This window comes from Stenella coeruleoalba, assembly GCF_951394435.1.
Source record: "Stenella coeruleoalba genome assembly, chromosome: 5".
Lineage (NCBI taxonomy): Eukaryota > Metazoa > Chordata > Mammalia > Artiodactyla > Delphinidae > Stenella > Stenella coeruleoalba.
Window position 1 is genome coordinate 134,319,008 of NC_137150.1, and position 20,041 is coordinate 134,339,048.

At 44.5% G+C, this 20,041-nt stretch overlaps 1 protein-coding gene across 2 annotated transcripts in view; it reads right to left on the reverse strand.

Annotated features, from left to right (window-relative positions):
• RUNX1 (RUNX family transcription factor 1) overlaps positions 1-20,041 on the reverse strand; it is a 243,804-nt gene that overhangs the window by 82,957 nt on the left and 140,806 nt on the right. The window contains exons 2-3 of one of the 2 annotated variants that reach the window (XM_079921905.1): positions 10,718-10,756; positions 4,700-4,953 (exon numbers count right to left, since the gene is read on the reverse strand). In XM_079921905.1, coding sequence (XP_079778031.1) covers positions 4,700-4,953; positions 10,718-10,756 — 293 coding nt within the window. The remainder of the gene's footprint in view (positions 1-4,699; positions 4,954-10,717; positions 10,757-20,041) is intronic. The other variant, XM_079921906.1, reaches the window with a different exon arrangement.

Here is a 20,041-nt window from a genome sequence, read left to right on the forward strand (position 1 = left end):
TTCTGTTTTCCACCTCCCCATTTTTCCCTAATATTTGCTACATAATTTGGGGGGGGTAACACCTATACTTCAGTCCTCTTTTTCTGTCTGTAAATAAGGCTGCCATAGGCTCCCTTGTATGATACAAAAGCCACGTTTCTCTAAATTCCCATCTTCATTGCCTGCTTAGTCATCACCCTTTCTCTGTGTCATCCAGATGACCATCTAGTGTTTTTATTCCCGAGGAGGCTGTGGCTCTTGGATTCTAAGGAGTACGATGGGGAAAATGAACCAACTCACTATAAGGGGTGGACGTACTTCCAACCCCAGGAGTACACCAGGAGAATCAATTCTCACAGCAATAGGTAGGCATGTTCTTCATCTATTTTATCCAACTTGCACTCTTATCTTTCTTTCCATCCAAATGGCCATGTTTTCTATAAAGGAAATTTAAAAACACAGCTATTTCTTCCCCAAGCACCCTCTAATTAGGTATTTAGAGCCCATTATTAGTACGTTTGTTGCTGTTTAGTTAAGAGCAGTAATATGACAATTCCCTTTTGTTTCAAAAACATTACTGAAATAAATCTCCTTGATCAGTTACTTAGTTACTCTTACCGTTTTTTCTATTCCCATAAAATATACTTACTTTATTCTGCTTTTCTCAGTCTCTTAAAAATCCCCCCTCCTTTTTTTCCCCACTGTTTTCACTTCCCTCTGTAAAATTAGCTCACAATGTTGAAATGTCCTCCTTGAAAACATATTTTTACTCCCTTTTCCCCATCTCCCTGTGATGACCTGGCATCTCTATTTTAATTCCACATTCAGTAAGCATACAGGGACCGGATCAACCACATGGTTTTCCAACTGAATAAGTCATTGTTGGTTAAATAGGTTAAAATAAATAAATCTTGTTTTATAACTACCAAATGTTTTCTAAATCACCTTCATCCTACTGGCCCCTCTCACAGGCTCCATGACTGTGCCTCACTCATCTTTCCAAAACGATCCTCGTCAGTAATACGGCAAATTCATGAGGCCAACACGAAATAGAAACAAATAGTAAAATAATCATGGTGGCTAAACAAGAAAATGCTGTTGATGTTGGAATTTAAGACTAAACAAATCAGGAGTTTAACTCCTTCTTTTCCCTTTTTTTAAACTGTAGCAGGAGTCAAAGGTATTTCGGGGCCTAAAGATCATTTACTTGGCCTTTTATCGATTTTTCATGGTGGGGGAAGGGAAAGAATATTAAATCCAGGAATATTACATTAATAAAGTATATCATCTAATTATTAGCAAGCATTCTTAGACTAGGAAAAAAGAATTTAAATTTAAAACTAACGTGTCTATTAATTTGATACAGATTTGATCTTTGATAGGCAATATGCAGAGATTTTTGAAAAAAAATCTAACTTCAAACAGAGAAAAAGAAGCAACTGGAATGAAAAGCTATAAACAATAGGTAAGGAAACACAAACATTTACATTTTAACACAGACCAAACAGACAAGAAGGGACTTGCTGGTCAAAGGATATCTCATTTTTTTTTTTTTTTTTTTTACTTCTCTGTTTTTAAAGTATCAGGAAGTTGGGCAAAATATCAAGCGTCGTCTATGTTACAGAACCTTCCCACACTGCTCTTGGTCGGCCTGTTCGCAGTTCAAACTGGCATTTTAAACTAACTCTAATTAGGTTGAAATTACAGTCACAATTCATTTATTTCAAATCCCTTAATTTTCCCGTGTTATAAAGAAAGCTGTGGGGTGGAACTTAACATTCAGCTGAGATGATATTTAATGCATAGCTAGGGGACCACGATCTTGCTGACACAAACGTTACTTATTTCTTTCCTATGAAAAGAATATTACTATCAGTGCCCAAGGCCTCTGAACTGGCTGAAGGCGTGTTTACGCCTTTGGACTCTGGTGTACCAGGGCCTAAATGAACTTTAATATTATAGTCTTACAAAATATATCCTAAGTCATCCAAACAGCCTTTTTGTGCTTCTGTAAATAACGGGTAACAGTAGCAAATTTAAGATTTTCTCGGTAGCAAAATAATGGATCTCTTCTAGGCTGAAAAATAAAGGTGTTTCGTGGGAGAAGGTAGGGGGCACTTTGGGGTCCAGGATAAGCAATTAGGATGACTGTAATCTATTTTAAGGAAAATTCATAACTTGAAATCTCCCTTTAGTTTCAGAGATTAAAGCTGGGGATTTACACGTATTCAGAAGACTCTTAAAGAATCACTTCAATGCTCTTTTCATCAATATCATCAGACTTTATCACTGTTTTTCATTTTCTCCTCCTTAATACAGGGAATGTAATAATTCTTTACTGATTAACTTCTTAAAGAGATTGTCTGAGGCTTATATAAGATCAAAATTTTAAAGTAATAATTTCTATAGAAACTGCTTGGGAGGTAGGTGGTGGCAGATGAGTACAGACTGGATTCAGGGACACACAGTGAATGCATCAAGCCGGACACAGTCACTTTTTTCAAGTTTAGCTTGCTTTATCCCTAATCTTTGCGCCTGTTGCCTCCCTGGAAATTTTGCCTGCCTCCTTCCGTTATGCAAAGAGCAGGTCTCCTTCCGAAAAAGGTCCCTCTTTATGGGGACGGGAGTGGTGACAGATTATTCATCGAGTGGTCTGATTCCTGTCCTTGCCTTTGCCCCAAATGTTCTCAAGACCCACTTGAACTTTTCTCAAGAGATCTATACCTTGATCTTTAACCTAGAAACTATCACTCAGTAAAACAGATTCTTTTTTAAAGTGAATTGTCAAAAGTCATTTTAAAACGGAAACTTCTATGGTTATTAAGATTTCCACTAAAAGGAATTCCCTGATGGCTCATGAAAACAATTTATATGATTTTTTTCATTCTTTTAGAAGAAAATAAATACTTTCATGTGGTGGCTTGAGAAACGACATCGCTTTAACTTCTGAAGATTCTCGCTTAATCACTTAGTGCTTGGGGTGTGGGTCCCTAGTAGAGGAGGAGAGATACAGAAGAGACTTGATTTATCCCAAAGGAAGCCACAGATCCCTAAGAACCCACACCCTTGGCGTGTCCAGAGCACCTGGTCTTAAAGGACCCTTTAGTTGATTATCAGCTTGTCTCCTCCCCTCTGTACTTATCTGAAAGTGACCCCAGGGCCCATCCCTGTCAGGTCCTCTGGAACTGAGGGAGAGCTGAGGAGGTCTGCCTGCTGAGTCTGTTTATGTAAAGGGATTAGAGTGATTTCAAATTGAAATGGGCTCCTAACCCAAACCTACAGAGCTGGAGGAAGGGACAGGAAAGCTTCGAGTGGATGCTCAAACTTATCCTCATTTTCATCCCCCTCAAAAACTCCTGCTTTCAGAAAACGGAGGCAATTCTACAGACACAGACAATTGCACTTTTTTGTTGGTGTTTGTTTTAGAAATCATAATCTAAGTTTGGAAGGTATGTAAAGCTTAAAAATAAAGAACTCTGACAGTACTTTTTTAAAAAAGTGAACATTATTCATTGTAACTAACTCAAGATCCAGCGCAGGCTTGGAACCATAAAAAGCTTATATTAAATTAATCGCCCCTTAAGGGGACAATTATTTAAGCAGATTTATTTTTTTTTTAAGAAAAAAGAGTAGCTGATCTTTACAGCTCTCCCCCCCCACCTGCTCTCCTTAGTCCCTGCAATGAACCGGAAATGACTGCACTGATTGTATTTAAAAGCCTGCCCCTTCTTCAACTCACCCAAGACAGAAGAACTGAATCCCCACCGCCGAAATGAAATGTCTACTGTTTGCTGCCAGGGTGGCGGTGGTTGTCCAAAAACGCCCGGGGTTGTTTATGTATCCCCTTTGAAGGCCAAGGTTTTTATAGGGAGCTCAAAGCTAGGGCAAGATCAAGGGTGAAAAGTGAACGGGGACCTCTCAAGCTGCTCGGCTTTAGTCACCCGGTCCACACCGCCCCTCCTCAAACAGCAAAGCGGGCGGATTAGACGGCCGGGCCGTCTCACGCCAGACAGCCTTGCCTCCTTCCGCTGCCCCGGGCTTAAGCTAGGTGAGCCGGCGATAACGTTCAGTAGGGTACCAGGCAAAGAAAGAGCATTCGCTACTTGCGGCTTCTGGCAGGAGCAGCCTAGAAGCTCGAAAAAATTCTTCAGAAAACTTTTGCAAACTTAACTACTCCCGCCGTGGACTTTGAACCTGCTAATTCCTACAGGGCTGTTAAAGAGGGGGTGGAAGTGGAAAGCCTTGACAGTTTTCCTTGTCAGTTTATTTACATTGACCCGAAGGTATAAAAGTATCTCTATTTTATTTCCTGACGTCTCCCTCAGAATGGTTTGGGTGTCAAGCCAGAGGCGGGGAGAGAAGCAGAGGAGCCGACAGACAGGCTTGTCCCTGCTGGGTTATAACTTTTCCTACTTTAGATCAAAGCTAAGGACCCCTGCCGGGGAGAGGTCCGGCCGGCCCTCAGTGGACGTCTTTGGGGGCATCCTGAGTTTTTCGGCCATCCTTGGAGGCCGCCGCGGCCGGCTAAGGCGGGCCCCTCGAGGGTCGCCACGGCAACGCAGCATCCCCTGTCTCCCGAGCGCAGGAGGATGGACCACAGGCCTCAGCGCCGGCCCCTTTCTAGAACCCGGCCCCGCCTGCCTGGCCGCTGCCCTCCTCGATCTCCCTGGCCTCGACCGGCCTCTGCCTGTCCTCCCTCCACCCGCTCCGGCCCGAGTACCTTGAAAGCGATGGGCAGGGTCTTGTTGCAACGCCAGTGCGTGGGCAGCACAGAGCACAGGAAGTTGGGGCTGTCGGTGCGCACCAGCTCGCCCGGGTGGTCGGCCAGCACCTCCACCATGCTGCGGTCGCCGCTCCTCAGCTTGCCGGCCAGGGCGGCGCCGGCGTCCGGGGCGCCCAGCGGCAGCGCCTCGCTCATCTTGCCCGGGCTCAGCGCGGTGGAAGGCGGCGTGAAGCGGCGGCTCGTGCTGGCATCTACGGGGATACGCATCACAACAAGCCGATTGAGTTAGGACCCTGCAAACAGCTCCTACCAGACGGCGACAGGGGCGCGGATCTTCAGCAAGCAGCTCCCGGGAGACCAACATACAAGTTCAGGGAGCTTTATTGCTGTGGGGTGGCTGGGGAAGGGGGCAGACTAAGTTACTAAGAGTCCAGGAGGGGGAAAATTCTAGTTTTGCCGATCGGCCTCAGACCCACGCAGGACTCTTTAGCAACCGACCGCTCAGTGCTTTAAAAAGTGGGCGACCAGAATCCAAAGTCAAGTGCCAAGGGAGACTATCTTCTTCTGAGTCTTGCTTTGAGAGTTTTAAGTTCAGTCTTTGGCTGTTACCAAAGTTCCCAGAGGCAAAATTCCCATACACTTCCTAAAATATTTACGCGGAGAGCAAAAGGACCAGCAAATGCATAATTTGGAAGTTCCAGTAGTCAATTGCCTGTCAGATTTTTCCCAGGTGAGTTTTGTCTAAAGTCCAACACAACAGAAAATACACGAGGAGTGTCTTCCAAATACGGCGCCACTTTTTATCATGCAACACTGGCTTCGGTCCTCAAAAGCAAGAGCTGAGACTTCCAAAGGTCCTGCTTCTAATGTATGCGCGCATATATATATATAAATATATACATATGCTCTACTTCATAACATATTTACAATACAATCTGTAGGGAATTTAAACACAACAGAAATCCATTAATGTTCGCTGCAGGTTTTTTTTTTTTTTTTCTTTTTAAGTAGCCTTGAAACTCAGCTTCAGTAGTTGGAGAAGGGCTGGGCGAGAAGTACTTGTCATGTTCTCGATAAATTCTGGCAAAATGCTCAGTTCAGAAAATTCAGCTTTTCAAAGAAAAGCTAATCTTAAAAAAAAAAAAAAGTCCAAGTCAATGACACCTAGAGTTCAGCTCTCCACATCTGAGAACTCGGGTTTGGGGATGTTGGTCAAGTTTGCGGCTGGTCCTGTGGTTTGGTGGGAGGTGAACAGCAGCCGAGTCACACGCACGCAGGCACGCACCCTTCGGAAGCCAGCCGCTGTCTGCATCGACTGCGGTGAGTCAGCCCCGACTTGGGCAGTAGCGAGACGATCTTCCTCCAACGTCGCCCCAGCGTCGGCCGGTTAACTACTCAGACGCGCCAATACCCACGATCACAGCGTAACCGCAGCAGGTGGAGCGGGCCTTGTGAGGAGGCTCCGCAGCGCAGATCGAAACAGACGGGGCGGCTCGAGTTACACAAGCACGCACACACTGCCACGCACACGCAACTTCACCACTCGCCTCGAAGCACAGCGCACTTTCTCCAGCAGTTGCCAAAGGAAACAACCGGGTGAAAGTTCACACCCAGGAAAGAAGTTGAACCATCCAGCCAAGAAACCAGTTCATTCAAAAGTAAGAAAGAAAGAAGAAAAATAAAAATCGAAGCTCCGACGCGGGTCAAGGAGAAACGGCAAAGACTGACTTTCTTCTCGTGTCCCCAGGAGCCCCGGGAAGAGGTGCCTGCCGGCGCAGGGCCGGGCAGCGTGGTGCCCTGGCTGGGTCAGGCCGCGGGGCGCCCGTCCTGCCTGCGCCCGCTGGCTCTATGAATGAGAGTGCCTGGAAATGAACGTGCTTTTACTGTAAGCCCGGCCCGAGGAATTCCATTCCCTCAGCTCGTTTGCATAGGGGCGGCCGCTGGCCAATCACAGGCCTTTCCGGTATCAGCCAGGGCGCGGCTCGCGGCCGCGGGCTCCTGGAATTGGCCCGCGCGCCCCCGCTGCCGCCGCGCGCTACTGTACGCAGCCGGGGTGGAGAGTCCACCGCCGCCGCTGCCACCCGGCGTTCCCCGCGCATCCGCATCCACGCACACACACGAACACACGCACACGCTCCCACGCTCGCCCCAGGCCCCGCCCCGGTGCGGACCGCGGCCCTGCGGCTTTGCACACACGGGGGGTTGTGTGGCCGCCTGCTTCGGGGCTGCAGTGAACGGCCTCGCCAGGGGCGGCCGCGGTCCAGGGACCGAGGAGGTGGAGAAGAGGAGGCCTGCCGGCCTGGGGAGGACTCGGGCAGCTTTCTGAGCCCCGAGCAGCCCGGGACCGGAGACCTGCCGGAGGGAGGCGCCCCGCGAGCCATCGAGATGAATTGGCCGCCGCGAGGTTCCGGAGACTGGGGCCGGATCGGCCGGGCGACCCCAGGCCCTGCGCGGCCGCGACTCTGCTTTCCCGGCGTGGATGGGATTCGGCCGCGAGGGGGCCGGAGGGCCGAGGGCCCGGCCGGGGAGCCGTTCAGCGCGCCCACACGGCCCCGTTGGCAGCTGCGGCGAAGTGGCGCTGATTCACTTAACGAGGCCAGACGGTTGTCGGTCTCCACAACATGGTTTTTGTGTTTTTAGTTTTCTCTCTTGGTTTGTTTTCTTTAATTGGTGTTTTATCGCCGCGGCTGGGCTCAGCGCGCCTTACTCAGGTTGATTGAGTTTAGCGGCGAGCAAAGGAGTTTCGTAGTTAGAAAAGACCCCAAAGAACAAGCGACTGGAAAGAAAGTTGAAAGCCTCCGCTCGGCTCGTTCCCCATCCTCGGAGCATCGGCTCCCTCGCTAGGCCCAGGTCGCCCGCGCCCCCCACCCACCTCCGGCTCCCCGGAAACGGCCCCGGCTCCGCTCCCTGCCCGCGCGCGCGAGCCGCCGCGGGTGTTAAACCCACCCCGGCTTTGCGCGCTGGCGGGAACTTCCCCCGCTCCAGTCCCCGCGGCGCCGCGGGCATTTTCGCGGAGCTTAGAGGGGCCACGCCCCCGCCCGGCCGCGGGGCTCCCCCCCTCCGCGCGGAGCCCACCCGCTCCCTCCCTCGGGGGAGGCGCTCACCCACTCCCCCCCGTCGACTACCCGGCCGGGGGTCTCTGGCCCTCCCCCCGTGGGTCCCATCCCTGCCGCCGGTTCGGACTCTCCTCGGGCTCTGGCGCTGTGGCCTGCCGGAGGCAGGGGCCGTGGCGAGCCAGTCGCGGAGGCCTTTCCGGGCGCCCAGGCAGCTTCCCTCGCCCCACGCCCAAAGAGGCCGGGAGGTGCTGCGGGCCGCGGGCTCAGGGCGGACGCTAGGGGGCAGCAGCCGCCCTCGCTCGCCGCCCCGGGCGCCCAGTGGCCTTGCAGCGCGCCGGGGAACGCCCCCGACGGCGCGGGGCTCTGCCGGCCTTCTCGCGGCCTTTGGGTCTCCTGTACGAACTTCAGTTAGGGAAGAAACGACAGGAAATGACCGCCCAAGCCAGCCTGCGCGGCATTCCCGCCCCCACACACCACCCGCTATACCGGCAGCGCAGCTGGCGGCCAGGGAACCCTCGGACAGGGGTCCTGGCTGTCCCGGCCGGCGCGCGTTAGGGTTTCTTCTGGAAACCCCTTTGCCCGAACCCCGCCGTCGGCCGGTCCCAGGCCGTCGGTGCTGCAGGCGTCCCGGGCGCCCTCCATCCTGCCCGGCTTCTCCCCACGTGGGCCGGTCCCCTCGCGCCCCTCGCTCCGGAAAACCCGGGACGTCTGGGAGCTCCCAGGACCCAGCTGCATTTTGTTTTCATGGGTCTGGGGTCTCAGAAAACGCCTTTGTATTTTTCTTTAAAAGTAATTTTGAAGAAGCCGCATTTCAGGTGTAAAGACCCCAAACGTCCTCTCTCCACCTGGGCCGAGGGATTCCAAATACTGCGCAGTCCCAAACCTCCCTGTCTGCCGCCCCTCCTGCCCGAGGCCACAGTCGCTCTGCGTCCGGGCTCGACGCTGCCCGCTCTAGAGGCGAGATCGGGCGGAGTGAAACCTTTTTGCTTCTGCTCAACTGCATTTCCCTAAGAGCCGATCAAGCGCTCCTGGGGGCCGCCTCCAAGTGCATCCCCGTAGACCCCCACGGACGGGGGCTGGGACTCTGGAGATGTAGCGGTCTGGGGTATGCCGCCGCTCGGAAAGGTCAGAGAAGGCTCCTCTGGGGCTGCGACCGTTTGCCTGAAACCCTAAACCCTGCGAGGGGCTGCGGGGCGCACCCCGCGCTGTGGTCTCCCGGGCGGGGATCAAGTTCCCTTAGTAAGGTACAGCGGTAGATGCACCAGGTTTAGCCTTTCAAGGGCAGCGCGCTGCTCAGCTCAGAGTCTCAACCAGTAAATCCCGAGTTCGAACGCAGACACGGATGATAGTAGCAAGGAAAGCTTTTGCTGATTTATTCTGAATCGGGCCACCGGGCGTTTGGGGCTCCCCAGACTTTGCGCAGGTTATAACTGCGTTGCGCGGTGCACGCCTGAAAACCAGAAACAAACAACACTGCCCCTCCTTATCGAGGGACTAAAATGAATGCAAAGCAGGCAGCATGGGGCTCAACTAAAGGGTACCCGGAACCCCTTAGTCTGAAGGGCTTTTTACATAGTTTATGAAGTTGAGTAACCATGTACGAAATGAAGAATTCATTTCCACCAGGAGCGCTCATTTAAGGGGCGATATAGAATTTCCCTTCCCCTGCCTCTCTTAAGAGAAAAGGAAAGGAAACATTACAGTATACACTCCTGGTGTTCCCCTGGAATAATACGAAAACCTACTTTTGTCATAATACAATACAAAAAATATAACGAAGTAGTATGTTGGGCGAATGCTATGTGACAGATTCTTCCAAATTTGCTGCATGGGGGAAATTTCAAAAAGGCTCATCAACTGATTGAATGAAATGTAAGTTTTCACAGTGAATTTAAAAAGCAGCATTTGGTTAGTTGGAAGAAAAAAAAACAATTTCACCAGAAAACAACAGCTTATTGACATTTTTTTCTACAACTTTAGGTAAATATATAACTATGGGGAGGTCTCAGAAAATATCTAAATATTTCACATTTTTTGCTCTTTCAAAACCCTCTCAAAAATAAGTAAGACTCAACCATTCTCTTAAAATCCCCCTCTGTAATATGATATTTCTAAAATTACTTTTCTAAAAATGTAATATTTCTAGAAGAATTATTTCTGCTTTCAGTGACTATTTTAATGAAAATAAAAATACAGAGAACGTATTTTGCTAGTGGTTCTGGACCAAACTGCTTCAGTTTGTACTAATGTCACAGGGAGGGAGAACAATTTTGTTGAAGACTAACATACATGTTAATGTATGTACAATACACACTGTCCAGTTTTCAACATTGGAATTTAATTAAACATCCCCTTCCCCCAGTGGATTTGAGATTATTTCACTTTTGAAGTCTAATAACTTTGCGGATAAGATCCCTTAGTTCTTCCATTATGTCCTTCCTCTATGTGATGACTTCCATGGGATCCTGCAGTTGATATGTGACTATTTCACTAACTTTGTAAATCAATTTACAACTCACAAGTAGCAAACTGAGAAAAAAATTTTTTAAATCTTTAAAAACATTATGGATGCTTAGTGAACATTTTACTCTCACAAAAATTTTGCATTAGCACTGCTATAGCAAAAGTAATAAACTAGGTAATAACACACAGAAGCCAAGCTCTATTTTTTTTTTGTAGAGCGTCATATAGAGTCATTTAATAATAAACAACAGAATGCACCTGTGGTAAATACTGTAGAACCGAGGGTATCTTTGAAGGTTTCATTGGAACATTTTATATGTTTGACATTTACCATATAGAAAACAGCTTTTAAGTATTTTTGAATCAGCAAAAAAAGTTTTGATTATTTGGTTAATTTATATCGTGAGTTATTTATAGCGATACATGGATAAAATGCCATATATGCATATATGAATGTGCATATTTTGTTAAGAATATAATTTGGAATCTAACATACCGTGAACGTCTCTAGATGGATTCATTCCATGTACACATTCTGAAAAAGTAGAAAGTGGGAAAATAAAAATAATTGTATGAATATACTGACAGCAAACACCACATTTACCAAAGTGGATTAATTTAATTGGAATTGGAATCAGTGCCAGTGTAAAAACTAAATCCCCCCTCTCATTTTTTTTGGTAGCTCGTTGCCTCTCACACTCTGTTAGCACTGGAGATTTTTACTGCATATTGTCTAGCTTTGGCTCAAAAATAACTTAAAACAGTAAATCATTATATAAAAAATGAACTGTTACCTAGGCATATGATTTCTATGTACCTTTGACCAATGTTTTTCATTGCTAGGTAATACTGAATCTTTATCTTTCATAGCATCACCTCTTTCAAGCTCTATATGTGATGCAAATGTGATTATTTAATGAACATTAAAAATCCATTTGGAGAATGTAGGGATGGATCACAATTCATAGTGAAATTAAAACCAAACCCTAACTTAATACAAGAACATTTAAAAATCTGTAACATGCTAGAAGCTAAATGCAAGAAGTAAAAATATGAATAGTTTTCAAAGTGATAAAAATAAACAATTTGGAATACACCTTCTAAAAGAAACAAACTAGTAGATAAATGTTATGATCATTTACTTCCAATGATAGGACATTTTAGAAATATTCCCTCTTTGCTTGATTTCCTTTCCCTTTGCTAGGAGGGCAGATTATTTATATGGAAAGCTTTCATTCTTAAAGTAACAGATGATATCAACCATTTTTGAAAATATTTGTCATATGATAATTTCCATATATGAATCACTATATACCGCTGCATGTCCAGTTACAGGTAAAGTCACAGGTAGATCCATTAAGCAAAGCCATATGAAGCTATTTCTCTTTCCCTTGAATATCTATGTATAATGTTCTGAATGTGAAATTATTCCATCAGCCTTGTATATTGATAATGGTCAGCACTGAATGATTAATGTGGAGGAAATAGCCTTTTTCAAAGCCTTAGGATTTGAGCATTTCAAATACTGCAGACCTAAAGCTTTCAACTCCACTGCACAATATTAGTATAACATAGCTTAAATAAAACCTTTAAAACTAAGAAAGGAGGTAATTATTTCAGATTTCTGGATGCTGTTTGAATAGGCAGGAGAACAAGATTTTCAGCTCCTTAGTCTTATATTTTTGCCAAAGCAAAAAGGGCAACTAAAATGATAAGGGGTTCTGAAGGACTGCCCTATGATAAAAAATTAAAGGAATTCAGTATGTGTAGTCTTAAAGGAGCATCCTTAAAACACACACATACACACACACACAAACACACACACATACACACACAAGATTGTGGTTTACAAGTACATAAAGTGACTCCATAAAGATTTTTAAAAAACAGAGCAGGGAAAGAATTATTTGCACTAATAATGAATGATAAGGCAAAAAATAACAAATGTACCCGGAAGTTAGTAAGTTTAGTTTTAATAGGCATGGGGGTCGGGGGAAATCCACAACAGTAAGATTGACCAGGCAGCTGAGTTTATACTAAAGAGACCCGACAAAACTAACCACTCTGGAAATTCTCTCTTGAGACCGCGAGGAGCCTTTCCATGTCTGAGCCTGAGAAATATGAGAAGCAGAGTGGAAAGGCAAGTGTTTTGTCTACACACCTAATATTTCAGTGATTCTGAGAGAAGAGCCAAGATTTTTTTTCTAAACCTAAAAGCAAAGGCAGAAGTAGTGGATTTTGAAAGGTGTGCATGCGGTCTGTTGAAAGCTTTCTTAGTTTGCCCTGTGTCAGTAGCTTTGAGGACACGCCATTAAGCTGGGGGTGTTGGAGGGAAGAGAGAAGGGATGGGTGTCTGTACATGAAGTCATACCTGTAAAGATTTGTAATGATTTGCCCAAGGAGTTGTTAAAGGTGCTAGAACCTGAACTGTAAGAGAGGGAAGGTCTTGGATGTTCATGACGGTGAGAGCTGACTCCGGCGAGCACATCCTTCCACTCTCTCCATTGAATGCTGCTGTATGCCAGGCCATGGCCAAAATGCTTTCGCATACCTCGTCCAGTTGATTCCTTGCAACAATGCCATTACCACCCCATTTTACAGACCAGGAACCTTACACTTGGAGAGTTTAGGAAACCTGCCCAAAGTTGCTTCACGCTTGATCTCTGTGTACACACACACACACACACACACACACACATCCCCACATATGGGTCCACACACATCCCCACATATGGGTCCACACACATGATGAGCTGTTTCTTTTAGACCACAACTATGTATTTTTATCGGTGTCCTTTGTAGCCTTCTGAAAAATTAACTCTGATCTCATCTTTCACTTTTATCCCCTGGTCTCAAGGTCTCCATCAGAAAATAGCCCTGAAATTCTTTACCCTGCAAAATCTCAAATATTTAGGAGTCATATCTGAGGTTATTTCTGGCCATCTACAAAGTTTGAGGAGCAGGTCAGGGTCCCTTTGGCCAATAAGTGAGAGCGATGGAGTGTCAGACTGCTGATGGACACGTGTGTAGGGTGCAGGGAGCTGATGGGAGGAGGCACAGGGCTTGGCACCACCTGGTGGGCTCTGGGAAGACTTCTCTCCTGGTTAGAGGTGATATTTGATTTGACCCTTGGAGGTCGTGTAGATTTTCACCAGGTGCTTGGGAGGGTGGGAGGAAAGGCTTAGGGTGGGGAGTGGGGAGAGAAGCCTTTCCAGGCAGAAGGATGAGCCTGAGAAAGGCATGGATGAAGTTATGAAACAGACCCGCAGTACAGCTGGAGCATAGGCTGGGGATCAGGTTGGGGAGTGGCAGCTCGTAAATGACACGACGCCGGCAGACGTGAACGCAGGTCAGAGGCAGCTTACACAGCCTAAAGAAATCTGAACTTCAACATGAGGGCAGTGGGCTCTATCAGAGCCTTGAAATCTGGGAAATAACCTAACGAATACATATTTTAGGAAAATAAATCTGTCGGAGGTGGATAGGTGAATTAGAGAGGGCAGAGAAGGAGTAGGAAAGCTACAGCCTTGCCAGGCAAGGACTCATGAGCATTAAGGTGGAAACAATGGAGACAGAAAAGGGGGGACTGAGGTGAGGGACGGAGAGGGGTCTTCCCCCATTTCCGGCCCAGGTGCCATTAGTAGCAGTCAAGACCAGAGAGGATGGGTTTGGGGGTAGACATCAGGAATCAGCTTGGAATGGACAGAACAAAATTATAGATGCTGGTGGAAAAAACAGGAGGAATGGGTGTTGTGTAAGCTGCTAAGTTTGTAATCATTTGCTAGTTTGGCAGCAACAGAAAACTAGCACACCGAGCATGCCTTCCCCTCCTCTTATTGTTTTAGGGAGATGCTGCCTGTGTGCTTATAAATCTCTGTTTCTGGGGTTCAGTGGCAGGAAGCCACACACCCAAGTCACTGTTCTCCAAAAGTCCTGTCAGTGATAAAGCTGATAGTTTGGTCTCCATCTGCTCGACTTCGCCTGTCTCACAGGTGCTTCTGGATCATTGGGGAGAAAGGGTGTCTTTTATTGGCCCTCCTCAAGCCAACTCTGTACCTGTGTCATTCTCTTCTGATTCACCCTCACCTCACACAAACACATAACCACTAGAGTTTGGATACCTTACCAGTGAGGCTCCCTCCTCTTCAAATACTAGACAGTACTGGATAAGCAAGGTGTATCCCAAGCCCCTGGGAATCTGCTTAAGTGCAGATTCTGATTCAGCAGGTTTGGGGAGGGGCCTGAGTCGCTGCATTCCCAGCAAGCTCCCTTTGATGCCACTGCTGCTGGTTCAAGGACCTCACTCAGAGTTGGCAAGGCCAACTGCTCAGTACCCAGCAAACATTGTGCCTAGCACACACTGGACTGCAGTCTCTGAAAGGTTTCTGTGGCTTCCCTGGTGGCACAGTGGTTAAGAATCCACCTGCCAATGCAGGGGACATGGGTTCGAGCCCTGGTCCAGTAAGATCCCACATGCCGCAGAGCAACTAAGCCCGTGTGCCACAACTACTGAGCCCTCGTGCCACAACTACTGAAGCCCACAAACCTAGAGCCCGTGCTCTGCAACAAGAGAAGACATCACAGTGAGAAGCCCGTGCACCACAAGGAAGAGCAGCCCCCACTCGCTGCAACTAGAGAAAGGCTGCACACAGCAACGAAGACCCAACTCAGCCAAAAATAAATAAATAAAATAAATTTATTCAAAAATTTTTTAAAATTGAAAAAAAAATGTTTTTGTAAACAACATTGCAAATTGACATGAACTCTATCTCTGATTGGACTTTTAAAACTAATGGGATGGACTGAATGTTTGCATCCCTCCCCCAGCCAAACTCATACGTTGAAGCCCTAAACCCTAATGTGATGGTATTAGGAGGTGAGGCCTTTAGGAGGTCATTGGGTTTAAATGAGGTCATGTGGGTGGGGTTTTCATGGGATTAGTGCCCTTGTAAGAAGAGACTGGAGCCGTTCTCTCTCTCTCTCTCTCTCTCTCTCTCTCTCATCATGTGAGCACATAGGAAGAAGGCAGCCAACTACAAGCCGGGAAGAGGGCTCTCATGAGACCCCAACCATGCTGGCATCCTGATCACAGACTTCCAGTTAACAGAACTATGAGAAATAAATTTCTGTTGCGTAAGCCACCCAGTCTATGGTATTTTGTTATAGCAGCCCTGAGTTGACCAAGACAACCATGATAATAGAAGCTCCCTTTTATCAGTGCGTCAGACCTCACACTAATGACTTTACATACCTTATTCCATTTAACCCGCTAGCAGCAAAGAGTCCATAATTTTTCCCTTCACTTTACAGATGAAGAAACTGAGCTTCAGTAATTGGCCCAATCTGAACCCATTCAATTTGCCCCTGGAGTGCCAGTTGTAGCCAGCAAGCTAAACCAACCTTGCAAGATTCATATCATTATGCTATTATCAAATTTCTTTACTAGTTCTTGACAAGTTGCCTTTAAACCGTGTGGGCATTCTTTCTTATTTTGAGCAGCTTTGTCCACTAGAAATGTAATATGAGCCATATATGTAATTAAAATTTTTCTAATAACTGCATTAAAAAAGTAAAGAGAAATAGGTGAAATTAATTTTAATAATATATTTTATTTAACTTAGTATAGCCAAAACATTTTCATTCCAACATGTAATCAATATAAAATTGTTAATAAGATATTTTACATTCTTTTTCTTTTTTTTTAGTAAGTTTTCAAATTCCTGTGTGTATTTTACATTCACAGTGCATCTCAGTTCGGTCTAGCCACGTTTCAGGTCCCCAAATGTCACCCGTGGCTAGTGGCTACTCTACTAGGCAGTGCAGTTCAAGGGCAACCACTCAAAACGCAATTCCCTCTGAAGAGCAGTTTTGTTGCTATTCTGCTTGTGCTCAAGTGAGCCTTGTTTTTAACCTGCTATTAGCAAAGGCCATTAAGTAATTCATCTTCCTTGACTCATTTTCCCTCTGAGCTGTCCTGAAGCGAAGTTCAGGATTTTATTACAGCATCACTTGATTGGCTTGTAGTCATAAGGAAACACACACACGGTGAAAACAACTAAGTTGCAAAGGCCTACTGACCACTGTCGTTGCCACTAAAGCATTTTCACAGCCACGGATAAGCTACAAGTCCACCTCACGCAGTGTTCATTTCCATTTAATATTTACCAGCTGCCGATGCCTCAGCCCATACAATATGCTTTGGTTTCTTTGACTCTGAAAGAATACTACCAAAGTATCTCTTGACCCTTTCTTTTCCAATACACTTGTTTTTCTGTGAAATTCATATAGGCAACACGGGTTAGAACAAGAAGTTTTACTAGCTCATGACTTCAAAACGATTGCAAAGTGATTCAGTGATATTCTCAAATAGCAATTTCTATAAACAGGTTTATTTAGAAATATAGCATATAGATTTTTCAAACAAAAAAAAAACACTCAATATGTCAATTTGCTAGCAATCTTCCAGGTTAAAAAATGAGTTCGAATCAAAGGTGAGGTAGCTCCTGGCCTCAGTTATGGAGTGGGTCCACCTGTCTTTCTTCCAGTCCTCAGAAGAAACAACCAAGAAACATGGAGTCAGGTCTGTAACAGAAACCACAGGCCCTACCTCACTACATTTGTTCCTCTGGGGCTGCTGGAACCTTCAAAGGTCTGAGCATCTCTCTCTTTCTCTCTCTCTTTTTATTTTGACTTTTATTTTAATTTTATTTTTTTATTAATTTTGATTAGAGTATAGTTCCTTTACAATGTTGTGTTAGTTTCTACTGTACGGCAAAGTGAATCAGCTCTACATATACCTATATCCCCTCTTTTCTGGATTTCCTTCCCATTTAGGTCACCACAGAGCACTGAGTAGAGTTCCCTGTGCTATACAGTAGGTTCTCATTAGTTATCTATGCTGTACATAGTATCAGTAGTGTATATATGTTGTAGAGATGTGGATGGACCTAGAGACTGTCATACACAATGAAGTAAGTCAGGAAGAGAAAAACAAATATCGTATATTAACGCATATATGTGGAATCCAGCAAAATAGTACAGATGATCTTATTTGCAAAGCAGAAATAGAGACATAGACGTAGAGAACAAATGTATGGATGCCAAGGGGGGAGGGGGGGTGGGAGGAATTGGGAGATTGGGTCCGAGCATCTCTTAAGAGCAAGCATACCTGGTTTCCACCCCTTAGTGTTTTGGGTTGGGTACAGAGGTCAAGGGGCTGATGCGCGGACCCTAGAAGGGGTCTGGATCTTCCCCACATTGTCTTTGGCCCCATTTAAATGACAGGCTGAGAGACCACTTGCTGTGCATGAAACTGTTCTCTTTTTGAGTGCTTTCCCCTATGCAAGCACTATGGAAAGTACCCAAGTGTCAAGGAGTGTCTCAAAGTCTACTACACTTGAGGAACAGGGAGGTGAATTTACATATTTTTCTATGGCTTTGAGTTCCTTAATTGGGGAATGTTACAGCAGTCAAGTTTTCTGGTGAATGATAGAAGTAGCATCTATTAAAAAAGTTACTTTTAGAGTCTGCTTTACTTTAGACATTTTAATTAGTATATTTAAAACAATTTCTGCTGCTATGAATTAGAAACAAAACACAAGTTTTCTAAGTTGAGGAAAAAAATAAATGAATGAATGTCTGAATGAATAAACAGGAGTCTTGGTCCACATTTCCTATGGGTCCTTCCACAGGGAGCTCTCCCCAAATCAAGCGCTTTTGTTTTATTCCTTGTGTTTATAGTTTATCTTTACTCTCTCACTGGGGCAATTATGACCTGGGATGGTCTAACTATTTTCCTTCTGCAACATTTATGTTTAAAAATAATCAGGTGAGTCAGTTACTGCTAGACATAGGGAGGAGGGTTGGGGGTTAATTGTGGGTCTGTTTGATTAGTCACTTACTTTGTACCGGTCTCATTTTCCTCACCTACAAAATGGGAGCCTTGGGCAAGAAGGCTTTCCAGCTCCGTGAACTTTATATATAAACGTCACTTGGAACTGTGAGAAATTGACCTGGTCTGGTGCTGACTGAAGTCAGCACATGGCTGGGGTGAACTTGGATTTTGAGTGAGGAGGGGAAAGGAAAGAAAAAGGGGAACATAGAATCAACTCAAGATAATATATTCTAAGGGTGTTACCAATTTACATAGGGTTCCTCTAACTGCACATATGTAATTTCTATTCATTCAAGCAGGCCTGAGGATCTGTGATTTAAACAACCACACAAATAATTTTGAGATTCTACATCTTCTAGAAAATAACAGAAATATATTGCTGTTCTGTACTTATAATTTACAGAGGATTGAGATTAGAGAGAAACACATATCTATTCATAAATATTACTTATAATTTATTACTACAGTTATTTTAAAATATTAAAATTATCCTTTTCACTACTTCTGTTTTCTCCATGTCAACCCAACTAGCGAGGTTTCACTATATACTGTATTATATAATAACTAAAACATAATATGGGTATACAACATAGTTTAATTCCTTTAGAATAAAAAGTTAAAGGCTCTTTGCCATTATTATTACAGCTGTTAGTACATCAAACTGGAGTTCCCCCCACCACTGAAATAAAAAAATTTCTATCTATGATCCCATACAGACGGTAGAGAAATTTCCCCAAATATAGCAGAGCTTTCTAGAGCTTGAGATAAATCTTGGGTGCTGACTTCCCAGTCTGTCCTAGACATGGGAAGTCTACCTAAGAATCAAGTATAAGAAGTATATTTATCTGTGAAGGACTTGCTGAGATATCTATATTGATCAATTAAATAATAAATTTCCAACTGTTGGTCTTAGAGGGTTTTTACAGGCATTCAGACAAGATGAATCCTTTTGTATTAATCCTTTTGTATTAATCCTTCTATCTTCAGCTTTGGAAAACAGAATTTTCTATGGAATAATGGGCTAAGACTATCATTATCCTGCTTTCTGTGAGGTCATGGAATTATACTCCATAAAAGCTTTAAAATTTCATGTTGTAGTATGAAATTAAAAAGAGCTTAAAAAAATCAGCAACAATGGAAGCAATCATTCTATGTAATTGAAGAATTACATTTTCTAAGTTTCATAAAAATCCTAAGATCTGCATTGTAATTACAAATTTTCAGATTACAGTAATAATATCAGAAAATTAAATATTATATATTTGATGTTCCAATAACAATCACATTTTTATGGATAAGGTTCCAGACACTGAAGTGGAATATTAACAATTTTGTTAACAACTAACAAGTATATATTGTACGACACAGGAAATATAGTCAATATTTTATAATAACTATTGAGTTGGCCAAAAAGTGAGTTCAGGTTTTTCCTGAACTGGTTCTCAAACTGCTAGACATAGGGAGGAGGGTTGGGGGTTAATTGTAGGTCTGTCTGGTTAGTCACTTACTTTGTGCGGGTCTCAGTTTCCTCACCTACATCTTATGGAAAAACCCGAGCGCACTTTTTGGCCAACCCAATATAAATGAAATATAACTTTAACAATTGTGAATAACTGTATTGTACACCTGGGACTTATATAATATTGTACAGCAACTATACGTCAATAAAAAATGTCTGTTTTAATTAGAACAATTTTTTTGGAGATTTCTTATGAAACATTATTGCCTATTTCTCAATCAAGCAATGGTCAAGTCAGATTTAAACTTTCAGATAGGATTGTCTTGGACTTGCTTAGAAAAACGCTATAATTTAAACCTACTCAAAAAATGAAACAACTTTTGCTGCCTTTTTTGAATGAATAATGGTGCTAATTCTAGAGAGTTCACCTCTTCTTAAAAGGTAGAAGGGAAGAGTGAAATAATTTT